We start from the raw sequence: 19,391 nt of genomic DNA on the forward strand, positions 1-19,391 counted from the left end.
AATAACACACGGCATATAGAGAGAAGACATTCAATCACGTGTAATTTACTTCCAAAGTATCAAGTCCTAACACAGATGCCTGTGTTATTCCCTTAATTTCATGAGAAATTAAGGGAATATTAAAGAAAATGTAGAGCAAATATACATACACTGAAAGGGATTATTATATTTTTTGAACCATAATTATACTAAAACGAATTTATCATTTATGTTTCAATATGCCTTGAATCAGAAACATTCACAATGGAAATAAACAACAGTATCCTCATGGCAAAGTGATGCATGTTCAGTGTGTCAGGCAGAGGAATAGTAACGCGTAACCTGACAGGTTTCTTATCTCACTAATATGGTGTACAACTTCCATCTTCATTCTTTACCTCTGACTTCATCATTCCTCCGTTCACATCCGGGAGTGTCAACATTACAACAAAGAATTGCATAAGGAATGAGCCAAGTAACCAGCAACTATCAATCATTGTCAAAATGTTTTCTTACTGTTCAATCTTAATTGCTCGACATAAAAAGTACCACAAAGTGTCCTAAGCTATAATGATATTTTAAAGACACACTGAAACACCCACTCTGGCTATTATGTTTGACCTTTTCCTGTTGGAAAAACAATATCCCAAGTAGAAATGCAGTAATGTTGTCATAGGCCTCCCCTGTCCCCCTTGAGGAACAATAGAGGCCAAAAGAGGTAAGGCCCACCCCCCCTTCTTGTTCCATGTCATACCTGGACCACCTATTGAGATGTGCCTTTTTGTTAAGTAAATCAGGTGATAAGTGAGATGAAAAGGAGACTGGAATGTGTCTTTAAAGGGAATGATGATTTGTCAAAAGCATCTGAATAATAATATGGGCATCAAATCAGATTGTATTGGTCACATACACGTGTTTAACAGATGTTATTGCAGGTGTAGCAAAATGCATGGAACAGTTTCAATGGCATATTTGGCTCAGTGGCAACTAGGGTAGATGGCAGTGCCACACCCTATAACTCAACTCTCACCTAACAAGCTCTTCTGGGTTACACTGACAACCAGGCAGTGTGATGGGGAGCTACTAGTCTACCGACTAACTGTATGTAAATTCATAACATACCTATGACATCCATCATGTCCTAAACATCACCATGCCCACTTCCTGGAAAGTCAGCAATAATCTAATTTGTAGGAAGTCATCTCTGCTTGTGTTGAATGACGTTTATTATTGGTAACAAATAAAAAAAACGGACAATGTGAAATGGAATGTTCTCACTAAAGCCGCTAAATCAAAATATAAAACGCAAAACTTATCTAAAAGAACAATATGCTGAACAATTCTCAATAGACACCACAATATTGTAGTTTGACATGAATACTTAGTATCTCGTATACACAATGTTTACACAAAAACGGGTTTAAAATAATATAAAAAAAATAATAATAAATAAATATAAAAATAAAAAAAATAATAATAATAATATGCCATTTTAGCAGACGCTTTTATCCAAAGCGACTTACAGTCATGTGTGCATACATTCTACGTATGGGTGGTCCCGGGAATCGAACCCACTACCCTGGCGTTACAAGCGCCATGCTCTACCAACTGAGCTACAGAACTTTAACTTCCATACATTTTGGGTGGGTAAGTATGTCATGAATTCAGATAAAGCTCTGCAGTCAGCATGCTCTCTATTCTGAGAAGTTGCTAGGAAGTCAGTCTCCAGGGAGACAAAGGCCTTTCAGCGCTGTGGTCTGGTCACTGCTCATGTCTAAGATGTGTCTAAGATAGAGGCATTTGGAGATATTCTAACTCACACACACTCTCCCTGGTCAAATTTTGTTATATTGTTCTTGTTCACCATTACACTTTCAGTGATTCATTCACAGATTAGACTAAGTACGATGACTAACAACTCCAGTTCTGCTGTATTAGCTTAGCAAGGCTGTTACTCCAGGTTTCTTTCAAAACACAGGGACAAACATAACATGTCACTGAAGATCCAGTACCATTCCTATAATCTCTTTTCTAAAACAAACGTTGACTGTTCTTTTTTACAGATATAAATTGTGTCAAACAAACTGTTCTTGCTCATATCAGTTATTTCATTAAAGCTTGTGTTGGCCTCTTTTCCTTCGTCAGAGGAAAGAACATCTGACGAAGGCCAAGATGCTGACACATGAGCTTCAAGAAAATAAGTGATATGAGCAAGAGCAGTGTGTGGGTTTCTCTTTGCAGTTATCACATTATTCCTACTCACCTGCAATGAGAACTCGAAATAAAGGGGTACCCCAGGGTTTGATTCTGGAGCCACTATTGTTTACACTGTATATACACACATTTTGAAATACTGTGAAAAAATGTTTATGCTGATGATACAGTATTATACTCTGTAAACCAAGCCTTTTCACATTTGACGTCTGATTTCCAAGCGCTACAGAAGTCACTCTTGGACCTTTAGTTTGTACTTAATGCAAAACAACAACAAAAATCCATGCTATTATCTAGGTCCCATAAATTACTTACTGTTTGGGGTTTTAGGCTGGGCTTCTGTATAGCACTTTGACATCTGCTGGTGTAAAAAGGTCTTCATAAATACATTTGATTAACATTACTAGCCTGAACAGAACACACATTGAACGAGTTCCATCATGAATATCTTGGTATCTGGCTAGATAATACGTTGGCATTTTAAAAACACATGTTACTGAGCTCGTAAAGAAGTTGAATATCAAAATTGTATTATTTTACAGAAATAGAGCATGTCTGTCTTTTGATAATAGAAAGGAAGGTGTCCAGGCTACTTTTATGTCTGTTTTAGATAGAGAGGGATATAATCTCCATGCACGCAGCAGCTTCCACACTTTGACCACTAGATGCTGTTTTACATTGTGCCCTTAGATTCATTACTGGTGATTATTTTAGAAGCCACCCTTGTCTATTATAGGAAAAGGTGGGTTCGTCCTCTGTCTGTAGAGCAGCATTCCCTTCTGTTTATTTACAAAGCGCTCCTGCAGAAACTTCCCATGTATCTGATAACACTGGTCAAGGTCACAAAGATAGAATACAGTACCAGAGCACAAGATTGGATAGTGCTAGAGGTTCCGAGGGTGGTATCTGATTTAGGGAGACTTCTTTTAGTTTGTAATGCTCCACAGATGTGGAATATGTTGCAAAGAAGGCTCGGGCTTGAATGCCTGGTTCCCTTTAGGGAATTTACAGCATTAGTGGGGGATGCTCCATGTAAAGATTGGGTTGATTTTTTAGGATCATGTTTTTTAATTTGGTATTATATTGATATTTTTATTGTGCTGGGCTCATTTGAAAAAGAGAATTGGTCTCAATATGAACACTAATTAACCTAAATAATTCCCCCCTCTGCTGTTAAGACGTTTTATCCTGACCCTATATAACCTGTACTTGTATTATGTACTTGTATTGACCAGCAGGGGTCCCCAATCACACCTTTGCGAAATTGACAACAATTCTTTTATAACTAACCCAAGACAGACCAGAGCCTGTCGTTACCAATGGGAACAAACGAATGGGCAGAACAAGCAGGAGGTGGGCAGAGCCAAGCACGAGCTAGTGACATCCTATTGGCGCGATCTATTATATTTTTGCATATTTCCGTTAAGGAACGCCTACTATGTAGTGCGCGTGTGCAAAAACTATATTCGTCCATGCACTCCTAAACAAAGCCTTATAGCAAACAAAAAAACGTTTGCAAAGGGTAAAGGCTACAAAACGCAGTCCACTGTTAGATACTAGTTTTAGAAACAGAAAACTGTATGGAGATCAAATATTTAATCGACGCGAACGTCGGCCAAAATCCATCTCGCTCCATCTTCTCCCACTGCCGGCTAAATGTGCTTCCTCTCATCACCATATTTGGCAGTGAGTGGAAACGCCAACCGGATGCTTCACATTTATACATCCAGTGAAATATCTGGCTCATGGTTCTAGCTGTGGTTGAGATATTTACCGCGGAAGAATATTTTAAGAAAAAATGTATTAAAAAAGACACGCAGTAAAAACGGGATAGCTTGGAGAACGATATTATAAAATGTCTTCGTCAAAGACATCTTGGCTTTTGGGGACCTTGTTAATATCAATACTTTGTTTTGTTTCTTGGAAACATTCAATAATCGGTAAGGTTGTTTTTTTTACTCTTGCAAGTGTTGGTTAAGCTATGTGCAAGGAGCCCATTGGCTAGTTTGGCAACAAGGGGAGAGGGATTTAATTTTTGTTTGGGGATAAGTAGCTAGTTGAATTGTCATGGTGTTGTCCTTTTAATGTGACATTACTGTCCTAACGTTTGTACACACAAAATACTGAACTGTCATAAGTTGATTACTAGTATCCACTTGAAGGTGACGTGTGAGTGTACATTATCTATTCAAGTTATTAATTGCTCATGTCTATGAATCTCCGTTTTAGATGTGAGAGGTGCCTTTCTATTGGTGGGGCGAGGTCTGTTGCTGTTGGGCCTGTCTACCTTGATGGTGTCATATTTTTATCCACGGCTGAGGTCTTTGTTCTCTTCCAACACCCGATCAACATCTGAATGTAGGTGACTGTATCAAACAGGCAATCCCAATATTACTCATTCAAATCATGCATTCCATTCTGTATAACAGTAGTCGCCAACCATGGGCCTTTGTTACAGCAGAACTAGCATTCCAAAACCATTCTTATCCATAGTTTTTAGCGATTAGGTTCACCCACAGTTGCCTGCATGTGAACTACAATTCCGACGCTGTGTTAACGTTTCGAAACGTCAGACCAGTTTTTCGAAACATGCTGATATGCCCCTTTCATTTCAATAAACAAATCATTTTCCAAAAAAATATACTTACTGTAGCAGTTTTGCACAGAGCCACAGACTGTGCGCCAGTTGACGAACTACACTCCCTCCCAAGTTACATATGTGTTTGGAGCACGCTAGATAGCCAATTAGTTCAGGTGGCTTTCTGTCTGTCTTCCACAAACAAGCGATGAGACATGGTCGTATGGGAACCCTATAAAGGTGTAGTAATATTTTATTTGAACCTTTATTACGTCCCTTATGTTTCCAAAACCGTACCGCAAGCGATTGCTTTTAATGTTAAGAAGGAGCGTTGGATATGTTAATTAACAAAACTCCCCCCATCCAAAAGATACTCCTGTCAATAGACGCTAAAAGCAGTTAGCGTCTGAATGGGTTACAGCAGCGCCAAGGGAAGGTCACCAACACACCTGATTTAATTCATCTAGGCCATTAGTTGATTCGCCTAATCGGGTGTTTCAGTCCTGGCCACTTTTTCAACTTCTGATACCAGGCGAACGATTTCTGAAAATTGTGAACCAGTTGATTGAATGAAACTACACTTCTTCCAGATTCTGAAGATGATGAGACAAAACAAAGACAAAAGCAGGCAAGGGAGGAGCTGCAGGAGAAACACAGTGAGAAGGTAATTTGGCCTTTCAGCAAAAAACTAAACAGCACTGCTCTTTTTTTAACAGAGTAGGCTAATACTTTCCTGTGTGTTTCCCTTTCAGGCCTTCTCTTACCAGGAGTCAGTGCTGAGGCCTCGTCAGGAGTCTTCTATGAGGAAGAAAGAAGAGCGATTCTACCGCATGACGGGAGAGACCTGGAAGCTGACTGACGGAGAACAACTTGGGGTGAGAATAACAGATACCACCCATGGAATTGTATAAAAACCACATAAGTTGCTGGGTGACTGGATTCTCTGAACACTTCGTCCCGATAGCTAAACAACCGTATGTGCTACTTTGAGTTACGAAATAAGTTGGTTATTTACGATTAAAACGTGATTGTTTTGCCCCAGTGCAATATGTAGACTACAATCTACAAATGAAGTAATAAAACATAATAATTCATATTGTACACTGGTTCAAATTTGCTATGAACAAATTAAGTGTACTTAGCCAATGGAATGCAGTACTTGCTTTCTTCCACTGGGGAGAACAATTGTACACACCTCTTACATTTGTAGTCCTTTTGATAGACTTCTATGGACAAGATCCTCAGTGAGGTGTGCCAACTGTAAATGTGTTATTTATGTGGATACAGGAAGGAGAATCGTTAGGGCAGAGTGCCCAGGAGGATGTTGATGGGACACCCAATCAGGAGGCAGTAAGAAGGAGGAAACTGCCAGAGAGTGCCACCAGACTCCACCCCAAACCTGAGGTCCCTCCCCAAAAAAGGGTGCATATGCTGAATGACTAGTCAGGAAAGGATGTTAAAATGCTAATGGTAGGATATCATTAACAATTTAAATCCGAGGACCTGAAAATGGTTTTATTCCATGGTTAGTGCTATTTAGAATTGGGACGTCCCTACCCTAAACCATTTTAAATGTCAACTTCAATGAGGTAAAATCAGTTGAGGTCCCAAGGATTCCAGATAACACCAACCTCTATTCCATGTCAGGTTAGTCCCGCTTGCGGGTCCCTCTATAGTTTATTATTTCACTAAAGCAGAGGGAGTCATTGTTTTGTGTTTAGGCCGGGATTCAATCCGATCACGCTTGGTCGATCCGATCACGCTTGGTCGGCTATGCACCTCTTTTACAGACGTTCAGACCGCACAGTAGGGAAAGGGGGATACCTAGTCAGTTGTACAACTGAATGCCTTCAACTGAGAGGTGCTGGGGGGCTGCCTTAATTGATATCCACGTCTTTGGCGCCCGGGGAACAGTGTGTTAACTGCCTTGCTCAGGGGCAGAATTGTACACTGTCAGCTTGGGGATTCGATCCAGCCACCTTTCAGTAACGCTGCATATGTCGGCTCAATCAGAAAATACCTTTGAAATGGCGCATAATTGACAAAGCACAATGGAATTGAATCCAGGCCTAAACCCTCAATGGTTTGTGCTCTTCTGAATTGAAAAGGTGGTCGTTTTACCAGAGGAGCCAGCAGAGGATGCTGAAGGGGTATGTATACACTTTTGTCCCATGGAGTGTTTGCTCTTACATCTGTTACACTATGAAATTTGACACAATTACTCTAATCAATGTAAACCATTAATGATTGGCAAAAGGTGGTCAGTGTGAGTACGGTAAGGTTTCTCTTGACAGGTTGTACGGGTGGCTTTGAGATGCCCAAGTGGAAGAACAATTCACAGAAGATTCCTGAAATCCGACAGCTCCTCGGTGAGAAAAGCCCCCCCCCCCTTTGTATTCATCTCATACTCAAACTTTTAACATTGCCTCATAATCCTATTCAATAAGATATTGTTTTAAAATAGTTAAGCTTACGAAGATTGTACCGTTTTGATTTGAAAACCTTTTGTTCTGTAGGTTCTTTTGGACTGGTTGCTGAAAACAGGATATCACCCTGCACTCTATACATTATGCACCACCTACCCCAGACAACCCTTGGTCATTGGGAAAGACATAAGCATGGGGGATGCAGGCATTTTAACACACACAGTATTAAATGTGGAAGGGAAAGATCCCTCCACGACCTGAGGAAAAAGCATCAGGTCCATGCCATTTTGAAAATAAAAATATGGGCAACTGGTTGCTGGATCATGGAAGGCGTCAGAACAGCAAATCCTTGACAAGGGAACAAAGCTATAAACTAAGTCCATATTGCATGGATTCTTAATGTCAGAACCAAGTATACAACCAGTGTATTCCTTTCATGCTCAGTTGTATGAATTACTGTTTCATTAAAACATATTGCTACACAAACACGCATGAGTGGACAATGTCGAGTTCTGGTGACGTTACACTGTTGGGTTGTAATTTGAAATACTTGCTACACCAGAAGTTAATGGTTATGTAGGAGGAATGTATATGGTGGGGGTCAATGGCGGTTGTTTAAGAGCCAGGGGCTTGGAATGTTAAAGGAAAAGGCAATCACATGTTTGGCTAGCTGTGGAATGGGAGCAGAGGTCAGGTCACACAAAGTAACACTATTACCCACATCAACTTTCTGCCTAGCAACAAAGATGTTTTGAGGAAAGGTGACTCCGCCTAAAGGGGAATATAAATACTTGGTGTTAACATTAATTTTTTTCAGCCATTGGTTGAATAAACTTTTAGGTTCTAAATGAGAAATCTTAAACCATGATTGGACTTGATTGAAAATCAGAGTAATTATTTAGGATTAAAAGTACTTTAGTTCAAATACATCAAAGACAAATATACAGAGGGCAGTAAACGCAAACGAGTAGGAGAAAGCAGGTAGGTCTATTGACATAAAGCATACAATCCCAAGGAGGAAGAGGCGTCTCCCTCAATTTTAAGCATCCATTCCCAAATAGTGTGGTGAAGGCTAGGGATGCAAGTGTGTGCATTTGTATAAAATATTGTAAATAATTCACATGCCCGGCTTTGCCAACAGAAATTGTATATTTGTCCATTGATAGGAAGAGTTGTCACATTTGTTTGCGTAATGTACAGTCCACGGAAGAAAAACAAAGGAACATTACGATCAATAGTATAGAGCAGGCAATTGCACTAAAGGCTAAAACAGGACACTGTGTTGCAGTACTGAGACACAGGGCAATGTGTATTATTGTAATGTGTACTAAATGCTTATATGGCACATTTTGGTCCATGTTAGTGCTTTAATGTTGGTAACAGGTCATATGCACACAGGTTTTGGGAGGGTTTGTCGTTTGCTGTAGAGGAGTTTATAAGAAGTAGTCGGGGGTACGGCGGGTGACGTGGGGCTCTCCGCGTCGAGGTGCAGGGTCGAACTGAAGGCTGGAGGTGGACAGGAAATGCAACATTAGGATTATTCCAATTGGGACCATTTACAGAACTGTCACTTTTAGACTAAAAACATCATGTGGTCAATGGAAACTATAACTCAATTTATGCCAGTTGTGAAGATACATTTTTGGTGCTGAATATACAAGTTCCAATTAGGGACAATGAGCGTTACTTTGAAGAACTGAAAAAGCGCATGCAGCTACTGCATTCTATTTCTTCTCAGTAACACTCAAATTTAATTCCCCTGGTCTTAGACTCAAAGTTAAAACATCTACTCCAGATAACCTCTGTCACTTACAAAGAGTATTTAAGAGTATCGTCCAGTTCCATGATGGCAGCTTGGTTGCCACAGCGATAGCAGTAGTTTGGCGCACTGAAGATGGTGACAACGTTTCGGTCATGACACCAGTTGTAGCCCTGGAAAATGGCAACCCGTACGTTAGTACATAAACCATTTAGTTGAAATGATCCATTTAAAAAGTAAACAACCTCAAGTCACTTCTAATCGTTAGTAAAAACTCTTAAGTTAAAGGTTAATTTCCAACTCAAAATTCTTATCCTGGGATGCTTATGCAGAGTGACTGAGCCAAATTGCCTACATAGTCCAAGAACATTTTACTAGTGCACTTTATGGGGAAGAGGGCGCCATTTGACGCAGACCTAGTCTCGAAACACAGGCTGTGCCACCCCCCCAAAAAAAGTGTGTCTATTTTTGATGTTAATGGAATGTTATAGAAGGGTTCAGGCACCTAGTTTGGGGTGGGGGCAAGGCTCCACACACACCTAAATAGTGTAGGTCCTTTTGGGGCGGCAGGGTAGCCTAGTGGTTAGAGCGTTGGACTAGTAACCGGAAGGTTGCGAGTTCAAACTCCCGAGCTGACAAGGTACAAATCTGTCGTTCTGCCCCTGAACAGGCAGTTAACCCACTGTTCCCAGGCAGTCATTGAAAATAAGAATTTGTTCTCAACTGACTTGCCTGGTTAAATAAAGGTACATTTTTTTTTTTAATGGAAGCTCTCAGTATAGTGATGCAGCTCTTTAAATGTTTTACATGAAATCTTTTCATTCTGAACTTGCCGCAACGTTATATTTCATTTTGTTGCAACTCAAGCGATAGCTATCCGTCCATTCTATAGGTAATTGCCAAAATAAAGGAAACACTTGAGTAAATGAGGGATAAGTATATAGAAAACATAGGATGCTTCCACACAGGACTTTGTAGAATTATCTAACAGGTAAAGCATGTTACTACTAGAATCACTAGTTGTGCCAGATGCTTTAATACTAACTACACCAACAGAGTATATAAACACACTTAGCCTAAACTAAAAGTGTGGCTACCTCCATGACAAGTTGGTGGGCACGGGACACAAGGGTAAGACCGTTGGCATGATTGAAGGTTTCCGAGATGTCCTGCCCAAAGGTGTAGCCAGCACCTCGGGGGGAGATGCCCCAGCCCCCACGGTCATCTGGGTCTGACCACAGCAGGTCACACATGGGCCCCTGAAACAAACACACATCCATTAACAAAAGCAGCCCTCAATGACACACAGGGACTATGACCTCATTTAGCATGGCTTGAACACAGAGAGCCTAATACATGATGTTAATTCTATGGGCAGTAGGATTGCAAAGGAGGGGAATATTCATCATAAGACCATAGCCCTCAATGACAATTATGCATTGGAAAGGTGACAACCTGAATAGCCTACCTCTTGAGCAGAGACCAGGGCTATGTTCATTAGGGCCCATCGTAGCAAAACAGATGAGAAAACGAAAAGCATTTCTAAATTGGACAAGTCCAGTTACATCTACTGAACATGACCCGGCTTGGCTCCAACACTGGTAGGTCAACATGATCCAGGGCTTGGCTCAACACAACCTCATGACCCAGGGCTTGGCTCTGGGTCAACACAACCTCATGACAACACAACCCAGGGCTTGGCACTACACTGGCAGGTCAACACAAACTCATGACAATACCACTACCTCATACCATCCGATAGCTAGTATCCAGCCCCTACTGTATGTGTCGTTGACAGGGCTGACTACTAACGTCCTCTGGCAGGCAGCACTGACCTCGTGTGGAACCTCCTGCAGGCGATCCAGGGCCCGGATGTGATCCAGTGTGTCTATGGAGGGGGAGAGGCCACCGTGCAGACAGAAGATCTGAGGCAGAGGAGGAAACAAGAGTATAGATGTTGATTTACCCTTGTGACAAGTTGCTCCGGATAAGAGTGTTTGCTAAATTACTAAAATATTAATGTAGCCTGAATATAAATGACAAGAGTTACAAATACACATTTGGAACACAGATTGAAGGTTGTGAATAAGTTCAAAAGGAAGCCCAGCTACCGAATTACACTACCATTCAAAAGTTATAAATGTCTTTGTTTTTTACATTTAAAAAATCCTTCACATTAACATATCAAATTGATCAGAAACAGTGTAGGCATGTAAATTACTATTGTAGCTGGAAACGGCTTATTTAATGGAATATCTACATAGGCATAGGGCTGGGCGGTATACCGTATTTTATGATATGCCAGTATTGATGCAGGGCCCAGTTTAGGTTTTTACCTTCTATACCAGTATTTGATTATTTGGTTTGTTAAATGTGATAAGCCATGTGTAATGTCACTTTCCACACAGACCTAGCCACGCACCCTGTCATTCAAGGAGAGCATTTGATGTTCCTCAACCACGAGACACTTGCGTTCAGTCTGCATGGTCAATGCAGCACATGCAACAATGTTGATGACAACAATGCTGATTTCACTTTGCTTCTTAATATAAATCCACAAGTGTTCTATAATTACACTATTAGTTTGTGTTTCTTACATCAGCAAACAGCAAGTCTGTCTTAGCAAGTTGCTTTAAAAATCAGCTGCGATGCTCATTGTTAGCCGCTAATGCTAACAGCAAGCTAGCTAATACATGTACTGATAATACCAGTGATGGTGTAGACTTAAACCAGCATGTTGTTTGTGCACCAGTATCTTCTAAATCAAAGAGGAATATGCAAAGCAATATTTTAGCTGTATGAAGTAGCCAAGAGAAAACATGCAATGTAGCCAAAGCTTATAGGGTCCCCTAGGAAACACTTAACACTTTAGTTCTTACCCTGTCACAATAACTCCTTGGCATTTTAATTAATTGTCATCTCAAAATACTGTATTCAAAGTTCCCACTATAAATTCTAACTATAGAATTAGAATAGTCATTATATTTCCATGATTCCAACAGTTTTGTTCTAATTCGCAAGTCAAATCGCAATTGCAACATTTAGTTAAAAATAAATTTGCCCATATCGTGGAGCCCTACGTGGCAGTGTGGAAATTCTCTCAATTGAGCAGTGGTGTAAAGTGCTTAAGTAGAACTTTAAAGTATTCTTACTTAAGTCGTTGTTTTATGGTTGGCAGAGTTGCAAAGAAAAAGCCACATCTCAGACTGGCCAATAAAAATAAAAGATTAAGATGGGGGAAAAAACAAGACACTGGACATAGGAACGCTGCCTAGAAGGCCAACATCCCGGAGTCGCCTCGTCACTTTACGTTGAGACTGGTGTTTTGCGGGTAATATTTAATGAAGCTGCCAGTTGAGAACTTGTGAGGCGTCTGTTTGTCAAACTAGACACTAATGTACTTGTCCACTTGCTCAGTTGTGCACCGGGGCCTCCCACTCCTCTTTCTGTTCTGGTTAGAGCCAGTTTGCACTGTTCTGTGAAGGGAGTAGTACACAGCGTTGTATGAGCTCTTCAGTTTCTTGGTAATTTCTCGCATGGAATAACCCTAATTTCTCAGAAGAATAGAATGACGAGTTTTGTTAGAATGATGTGCTTTGTTTCTGGCCATTTTGAACCTGTAATCAAACCCACAAATGCTGATGCTCCAGATATTCAACTAGTCGAAAGAAGTCCAGTTTTATTGCTTATTAAATTTCAACAACAGTTTTCAGCTGTGAAAATAATTGCAAAAGGGTTTTCTAATGACCAATAAGCCTTTTACAATTATAAAACTTTGATTAGCTAACACAACGTGCCATTGGAACACAGGAGTGATGGTTGCTGATAATGGGCCTCTGTACGCCTACGTAGATATTCCATTTTTTTTTTATCTGCCATTTCCAGCTACAATAGTCATTTACAATATTAAGAGTCTACACTATTTATGATCAATTTGATGTTATTTTAAATGGACAAAAAAAGTGCTTTTTTTTCTATTTATGATCAATTTGATGTTATTTTAAATGGACAAAAAAAGTGCTTTTCTTTCAAAAATCAAGGACATTTCTAAGTGACCCCAAACTTTTAAACTGTAGTGTAATTCGGTAGCTAGGCTTCCTTTGAACATATTCACAACCTTCAATCTGTGTCCCCCAAATGCCAGAGGCTTGGTCAAAAGTAGTTCACGTTACGGGAATAGAGTCAGTACAGAGACAAAGTGGAATCTCAATTCAATGGCTCAGACACAAGAGGCATGTGGCAGGGTCTACAGTCAATCACGGACTACAAGATGAAATCCAGCCCAGTCACGGACCAGGATGTCTTGCTCCCAGGCAGACTAAATAACTTTTTTGCCCGCTTTGAGGACAATACAGTGCCACTGACACGGCCTGCAACGGAAACATGCAGTCTCTCCTTCACTGCAGCCGAGGTGAGTAAGACATTTAAACGTGTTAACCCTCGCAAGGCTGCAGGCCCAGACGGCATCCCCAGCCGCGCCCTCCGAGCATGCGCAGACCAGCTGGCCGGTGTGTTTACGGACATATTCAATCAATCCCTATACCAGTCTGCTGTTCCCACATGCTTCAAGAGGGCCACCATTGTTCCTGTTCCCAAGAAAGCTAAGGTAACTACCGCCCCGTAGCACTCACTTCCGTCATCATGAAGTGCTTTGAGAGACTAGTCAAGGACCATATCACCTCCACCCTACCTGACACCCTAGACCCACTCCAATTTGCTTACCGCCCAAATAGGTCCACAGACGATGCAATCTCAACCACACTGCACACTGCCCTAACCCACCTGGACAAGAGGAATACCTATGTGAGAATGCTGTTCATCGACTACAGCTCGGCATTCAACACCATAGTACCCTCCAAGCTCGTCATCAAGCTCGAGACCCTGGGTCTCGACCCCGCCCTGTGCAACTGGGTACTGGACTTCCTGACGGGCCGCCCCCAGGTGGTGAGGGTAGGCAACAACATCTCCTCCCCGCTGATCCTCAACACGGGGGCCCCACAAGGGTGCGTTCTGAGCCCTCTCCTGTACTCCCTGTTCACCCACGACTGCGTGGCCACGCACGCCTCCAACTCAATCATCAAGTTTGCGGACGACACAACAGTGGTAGGCTTGATTACCAACAACGACGAGACGGCCTACAGGGAGGAGGTGAGGGCCCTTGGAGTGTGGTGTCAGGAAAATAACCTCACACTCAACGTCAACAAAACTAAGGAGATGATTGTGGACTTCAGGAAACAGCAGAGGGAACACCCCCTATCCACATCGATGGAACAGTAGTGGAGAGGGTAGCTAGTTTTAAGTTCCTCGGCATACACATCACAGACAAACTGAATTGGTCCACTCACACTGACAGCGTCGTGAAGAAGGCGCAGCAGCGCCTATTCAACCTCAGGAGGCTGAAGAAATTCGGCTTGTCACCAAAAGCACTCACAAACTTCTACAGATGCACAATCGAGAGCATCCTGGCGGGCTGTATCACCGCCTGGTACGGCAACTGCTCCGCCCTCAACCGTAAGGCTCTCCAGAGGGTAGTGAGGACTGCACAACGCATCACCGGGGGCAAACTACCTGCCCTCCAGGACACCTACACCACCCGTTGTTACAGGAAGGCCATAAAGATCATCAAGGACATCAACCACCCGAACCACTGCCTGTTCACCCCGCTATCATCCAGAAGGCGAGGTCAGTACAGGTGCATCAAAGCTGGGACCGAGAGACTGAAAAACAGCTTCTATCTCAAGGCCATCAGACTGTTAAATAGCCACCACTAACATTGAGTGGCTGCTGCCAACACACTGTCATTGACACTGACCCAACTCCAGCCATTTTAATAATGGGAATTGATGGAAATGATATAAATATATCACTAGCCACTTTAAACAATGCTACCTTATATAATGTTACTTACCCTACATTATTCATCTCATATGCATATGTATATACTGTACTCTACAACATCGACTGCATCCTTATGTAACACATGTATCACTAGCCACTTTAACTATGCCACTTTGTTTACTTTGTCTACACACTCATCTCATATGTATATACTGTACTCGATACCATCTACTGTATGCTGCTCTGTACCATCACTCATTCATATATCCTTATGTACATGTTCCTTATCCCCTTACACTGTGTATAAGACAGTAGTTTTTTTTAGAATTGTTAGTTAGATTACTTGTTGGTTATCACTGCATTGTCGGAACTAGAAGCACAAGCATTTCGCTACACTCGCATTAACATCTGCTAACCATGTGTATGTGTGACAAATAAAATTTGATTTGATTTGATTTGAGTGCACCCCATTACATAAAGTAAGGCCACGTCCTGCACTTTTAAAGCACTTGTGTTACCTGTTCGTCGACCAGGGCGGTCAGGGGAAGATAATCGAACAGGTCTGTGAAGTATTTCCACACGTTGGCGTTGCCGTACTTCCTCAAGCATTCGTCGTAGAAGCCGTACACCTGTGTGATCTGTCTGCTCTCGTGGTTCCCCCGCAGTATCGTGATGCGTTTTGGGTACCGGACCTGAGGAGCGAGACAAATCGTAATTGAGTCTGGTTCCAAAAGCGCCAGGCCTAAATAACTTGATGAAAAAATGCCCGAGTTCCTTTGTAAAGTACATGACAGCGGCACAGTGCCACTATTTGAAAACTAAACTGCATTGTATTCAAAACTACTACTCTTCTACTTAACGCCATTTAAAAATCATGCATTTTACCCCACACTTGACTAATAAGTGTTCCTGTTATAGCCTATAATTTATAAATAAGTTATTCCAATATATCTGTTGTCCGTAGATAAGATGTCCCACAGAGACCTCGAAATTCACAACTGACGATGAGCTCAATGAATCCAATTCGACCCACTATGTTAACAGCCATGAGGGGAGTGACACATCGGTTATGACTGTAAACTGTCCCACTTCTAGCTTGTAAGCATTACCAGCTGAGCCCTGGAATACATTGAGTCTACAAAAAAATAAAAACACTTCAGCAACCTACTTCAGTTTGCATATTATCTTCGGCTTGCATACATTGACTCCTGAATACCACCAGCTCCCACACACTTCAAGAGCTAGCCTACATCCTCAGAGGTAGTAAAACTTGATTGGTCCTTGACTTTCTTCAGGACACAGCTGGGAGTTCAAAGTATATTGAGCATACGAGAATGACATGTCCCTGGTTTTAAGAAAAACTGGTGCTGGGCAAAAAATATACTGTAGGTAAAATATACTGTAGATGTATTTATCTGGGTCCCATCTCTTTTTCAGTCATTTATTATGGCAAGGCAAACCTTATACCAGCAACTGAAATACTGTGGTTTCAGCCCAATCATCAAGTTCAGAATTCACTTGCCTTAAGTGCGACCAGCAGTGAGACCGTTTCCACCGAGTAGTAGCCTCTGTCTACATAGTCCCCCATGAACAGGTAGTTGGTGTCGGGTGACTTGCCCCCGATTCTGAACAGCTCCATGAGGTCGTGGAACTGGCCATGCACATCTCCACACACCGTGACGGGACAGCGCACCTCCTGCACATTGGACTCCTTGGTAAGGATCTCTTTAGCCTGAAGAGGGGAACAAAACAAGTGCATTACAGAAAACATCAGTGACGGGTGTATCCACATTTACACACACTGTACAGACTTTTCTATTGTGTTATTGACTGTACGTTTGTTTATCCCATGTGTAACTCTGTCATTTGTGTCGCACTGCTTTGCTTTGTCTTGGCCAGGTCGTAGTTGTAAATGAGAACTTGTTCTCAACTGGCCTGGTTAAATAAAGGTTAAATAACGTAGTTGTAAATGAGAACTTGTTCTCAACTGGCCTGGTTAAATAAAGGTTAAATAAAAATGTTAACAATTATTCATGAGGATGAGTGAAAGACAAGTATTGTATGTGTTCTTTAAATAATGTACGATACATCAAAACACTAGATAAGAAATGAGGCAGCTTTCCTTAACTTCAAGGGTGTCGTAGCTTCCCCTGCCCAAATTTGCTGTGAAAGCCACCCCATTGTCACCATGGAAACAATGAGTGTGTCTCCATGGAGAGTTCTCTGCAGTCCTATCCCTCTTTAATATGAAGATGACGATGTAAAATCGTCAGCAAAACTTTCCCCCTGGCTAAAGAAAACATCCACATGCAATTGTGTCATAACATCATCTCAACAAGAATATGAATGATCAATGAAAATGGACTGGGTAGGTGGTGCATTAAGTTAAATTAAGCTTGTTGCACATACTGTATTTCAACTATACAATGCAAAGTATGGATCGTCAAGCAGGGAAATTATTTTACAGTCTGCAATTCACATGTGTTTGGTGCAAAGGGTTCTCCAACGAAACAGTGAGATGTTTGTTGCATTTGAAAATCAGCCAGACTCATGTTCTGCACTGTGTGAGGAAAAATATAATTGTTGCGATTGTGATCTCAAATGGTTCCATCCTAAATGGAACCTTCTATTTCCCCAGGGCCTGTATATCTAGCAACATCAACGACATCATGTGGGGATAGTCAGATTGCAAGCCAGTTCGATCAGGGATGGGAAACAAAACAATCTGAACTCGTGAGGGGCCACAGTTGCTTGAGGGTCTACATATCCACCTGCAATTCTACACATTTTTCCATAGGGTGGTATCTGAGTGAAACTGACTTACAAAATCATGTTGGTAATTTGACCATGACCACTAAAATGTTGATAGCTGGCCGCTGGACTAATTTACCAACCTAAAAAATGTTAGCTGGAATGAGCTAATTGAGTGACTGGCATAACAATAAAAGAAAAAACTGCACTAACTTGCAACCATAAGTGCGGGGAGGATCATTGAGCCAAGGGCCTTCATCCCGGAGTTAAATATTTGAAGCATTTGGGTACGGTTAGCTACTCGGTGGTCGCCTTAACTATCAGGGCTAAAGTTTGTAACCAACATACTGTTTTTAGTCCTAACTTAAGTACAAGGCAGTAATATTTGCTTCAATTAGATTGAATTAAATAGCTATGCATTTCCAGACACTATTTGCAGAAAATGTTTTAGGTAACCAACTAACTAGTTAGCAGTAATGTCAATAAGCGGAGTTACACACTGGTTAGCTAACGTTACTGGTGGCACGTTAGCTAACGTTACTGGTGGCACGTTAGCTAACGTTACTGGTGGCACGTTAGCTAACGTTACTGGTGGCACGTTAGCTAACGTTACTGGTGGCACGTTAGCTAACGTTACTGGTGGCATGTAGCTAACATTACCACTAACGCGCTGCTAGTTAGCTAGCTACGTTAGCACGGGCAACATTATTGGCAACAATAACTAGTTAACGTTACATGTTAACATAGGCAAAGAAATTATAAACCTAGATAGTTGAGAAGTCAACAGTAACGTTTAGTTAACAGGTTAACTACTTATGTTGTGTAAGTCGTTAAAGTTATTAACGTTAGTCAGCCATCCAAATAACGTTAGCTTTTTATGGTACCAGTTATTAGTTAGACATATATATTATATAAAGTTACCTAAGTCACATTAGCGATTAACGAGATGTGGAAATGGATCTTAAAGACTTCGGATCAAAATTGTGTATTTGCCGAGTTAGTTACTAAATAATCACCACAGAACGTAGAGGAAACATTGATTAGTCGTCGACGCTAACTTGCTGGCTAGATTTCGGCGGCCTTCACGTAAACATGTTACCGGGGAGAAGTTAACTAAAAGTAAGTTAGAGAGAACGTCGCTAGCTGACATGTCTTCAGTCGGATGTCCGTTCTTACCTTTTCGCAAAGCGTTCGCACTTGATTCTCCGACAATTGCTTGCATTCATTCAGTTGCTCGACCCACTGATCCAATTCCTTTGTAAATACTTTATCGTCCATTTTGAAAACGGTTTAGATAGCTAAAAACAAAAACAAAAAAAAACAGGTTATGTTGAAGTAATAAAACAACCGTTATTTCGCTCAAATTCGACGCAACTCAAGACGACAAGACGGGTTTGTAGGACGCTGCGCAGCACTCTTAACGTTACCTATATAACTATAATCAACGAGCCAATCTGTGATTATTATGGGTACCGTCAATAAAACGCCAATGTTTCCGTTATTTTTATGGCCCACGTCTAAACCATATGGTGCGGCAGGGACGTCCCTGTTTTCTCGGCACTGCGAGCGGTGTCTTTCGGTCGCTAGTTCCCCGTCGCCCCCGACCTTCCAAAGGAAACTCGCTGTGTAATGGCCGCTCGGATCAACGTCATCACATTGGTATTTCTAGAAAGATATAAGGCGGTTAAAAGCGTGTGCGCCGCCTTGAGGACAAGAGGATTCGCCAGACAGATACCGCCAAAAATACTGCAATAGGAAGAATATAATATGATAAACAGAAAATAGAAGAGAGATGCATGATATGGAGTATGGAGAATAGATTAAGCTTGTACCGTTGATGTTTAGA

At 41.5% G+C, this 19,391-nt stretch overlaps 2 protein-coding genes across 2 annotated transcripts; one reads left to right on the plus strand and one right to left on the minus strand.

Annotated features, from left to right (window-relative positions):
- The first annotated feature begins 3,917 nt into the window (after positions 1 to 3,917).
- Positions 3,918 to 7,685, plus strand: ubxn8 (UBX domain protein 8). The gene is made up of 8 exons (XM_046290523.1): positions 3,918 to 4,133; positions 4,423 to 4,551; positions 5,362 to 5,435; positions 5,524 to 5,646; positions 6,059 to 6,193; positions 6,880 to 6,921; positions 7,066 to 7,140; positions 7,288 to 7,685. Exons 1-8 carry the CDS (start codon positions 4,049 to 4,051, stop codon positions 7,456 to 7,458), a joined length of 834 nt encoding a protein of 277 aa, XP_046146479.1. The 5' UTR covers positions 3,918 to 4,048; the 3' UTR covers positions 7,459 to 7,685.
- A 642-nt stretch (positions 7,686 to 8,327) lies between these two features.
- ppp2cb (protein phosphatase 2, catalytic subunit, beta isozyme) lies at positions 8,328 to 19,179 on the minus strand. The gene is made up of 7 exons (XM_046290522.1): positions 18,722 to 19,179; positions 16,317 to 16,526; positions 15,313 to 15,486; positions 10,792 to 10,881; positions 10,054 to 10,215; positions 9,011 to 9,129; positions 8,328 to 8,703 (listed from the first exon to the last, which is right to left on the minus strand). The coding sequence occupies exons 1-7, from the start codon at positions 18,821 to 18,823 to the stop codon at positions 8,631 to 8,633; spliced, it is 930 nt and encodes a 309-aa protein (XP_046146478.1). The 5' UTR covers positions 18,824 to 19,179; the 3' UTR covers positions 8,328 to 8,630.
- Between the last annotated feature and the right edge of the window lie 212 nt (positions 19,180 to 19,391).

The sequence above is a fragment of the Oncorhynchus gorbuscha genome, linkage group LG11 (genome assembly GCF_021184085.1).
Source record: "Oncorhynchus gorbuscha isolate QuinsamMale2020 ecotype Even-year linkage group LG11, OgorEven_v1.0, whole genome shotgun sequence".
Classification (NCBI taxonomy): domain Eukaryota; kingdom Metazoa; phylum Chordata; class Actinopteri; order Salmoniformes; family Salmonidae; genus Oncorhynchus; species Oncorhynchus gorbuscha.

Bases quoted from the DNA above. Each gene is read 5' to 3' on its own strand.
- ubxn8 (XM_046290523.1), top strand. From the start codon at position 4,049: ATGTCTTCGTCAAAGACATCTTGGCTTTTGGGGACCTTGTTAATATCA. The intron at 4,552-5,361 runs GTAGGTGACTGT...CACTTCTTCCAG, and splicing joins CACCCGATCAACATCTGAAT to ATTCTGAAGATGATGAGACA. The intron at 6,194-6,879 runs GTGCATATGCTG...TGAATTGAAAAG, and splicing joins AGGTCCCTCCCCAAAAAAGG to GTGGTCGTTTTACCAGAGGA.
- ppp2cb (XM_046290522.1), bottom strand. From the start codon at position 18,823: ATGGACGATAAAGTATTTACAAAGGAATTGGATCAGTGGGTCGAGCAA. The intron at 16,527-18,721 runs GTAAGAACGGAC...TCCCCTCTTCAG, and splicing joins TGCGAACGCTTTGCGAAAAG to GCTAAAGAGATCCTTACCAA. The intron at 10,216-10,791 runs GTCAGTGCTGCC...TGTTTGTTTCAG, and splicing joins TGCAGGAGGTTCCACACGAG to GGGCCCATGTGTGACCTGCT.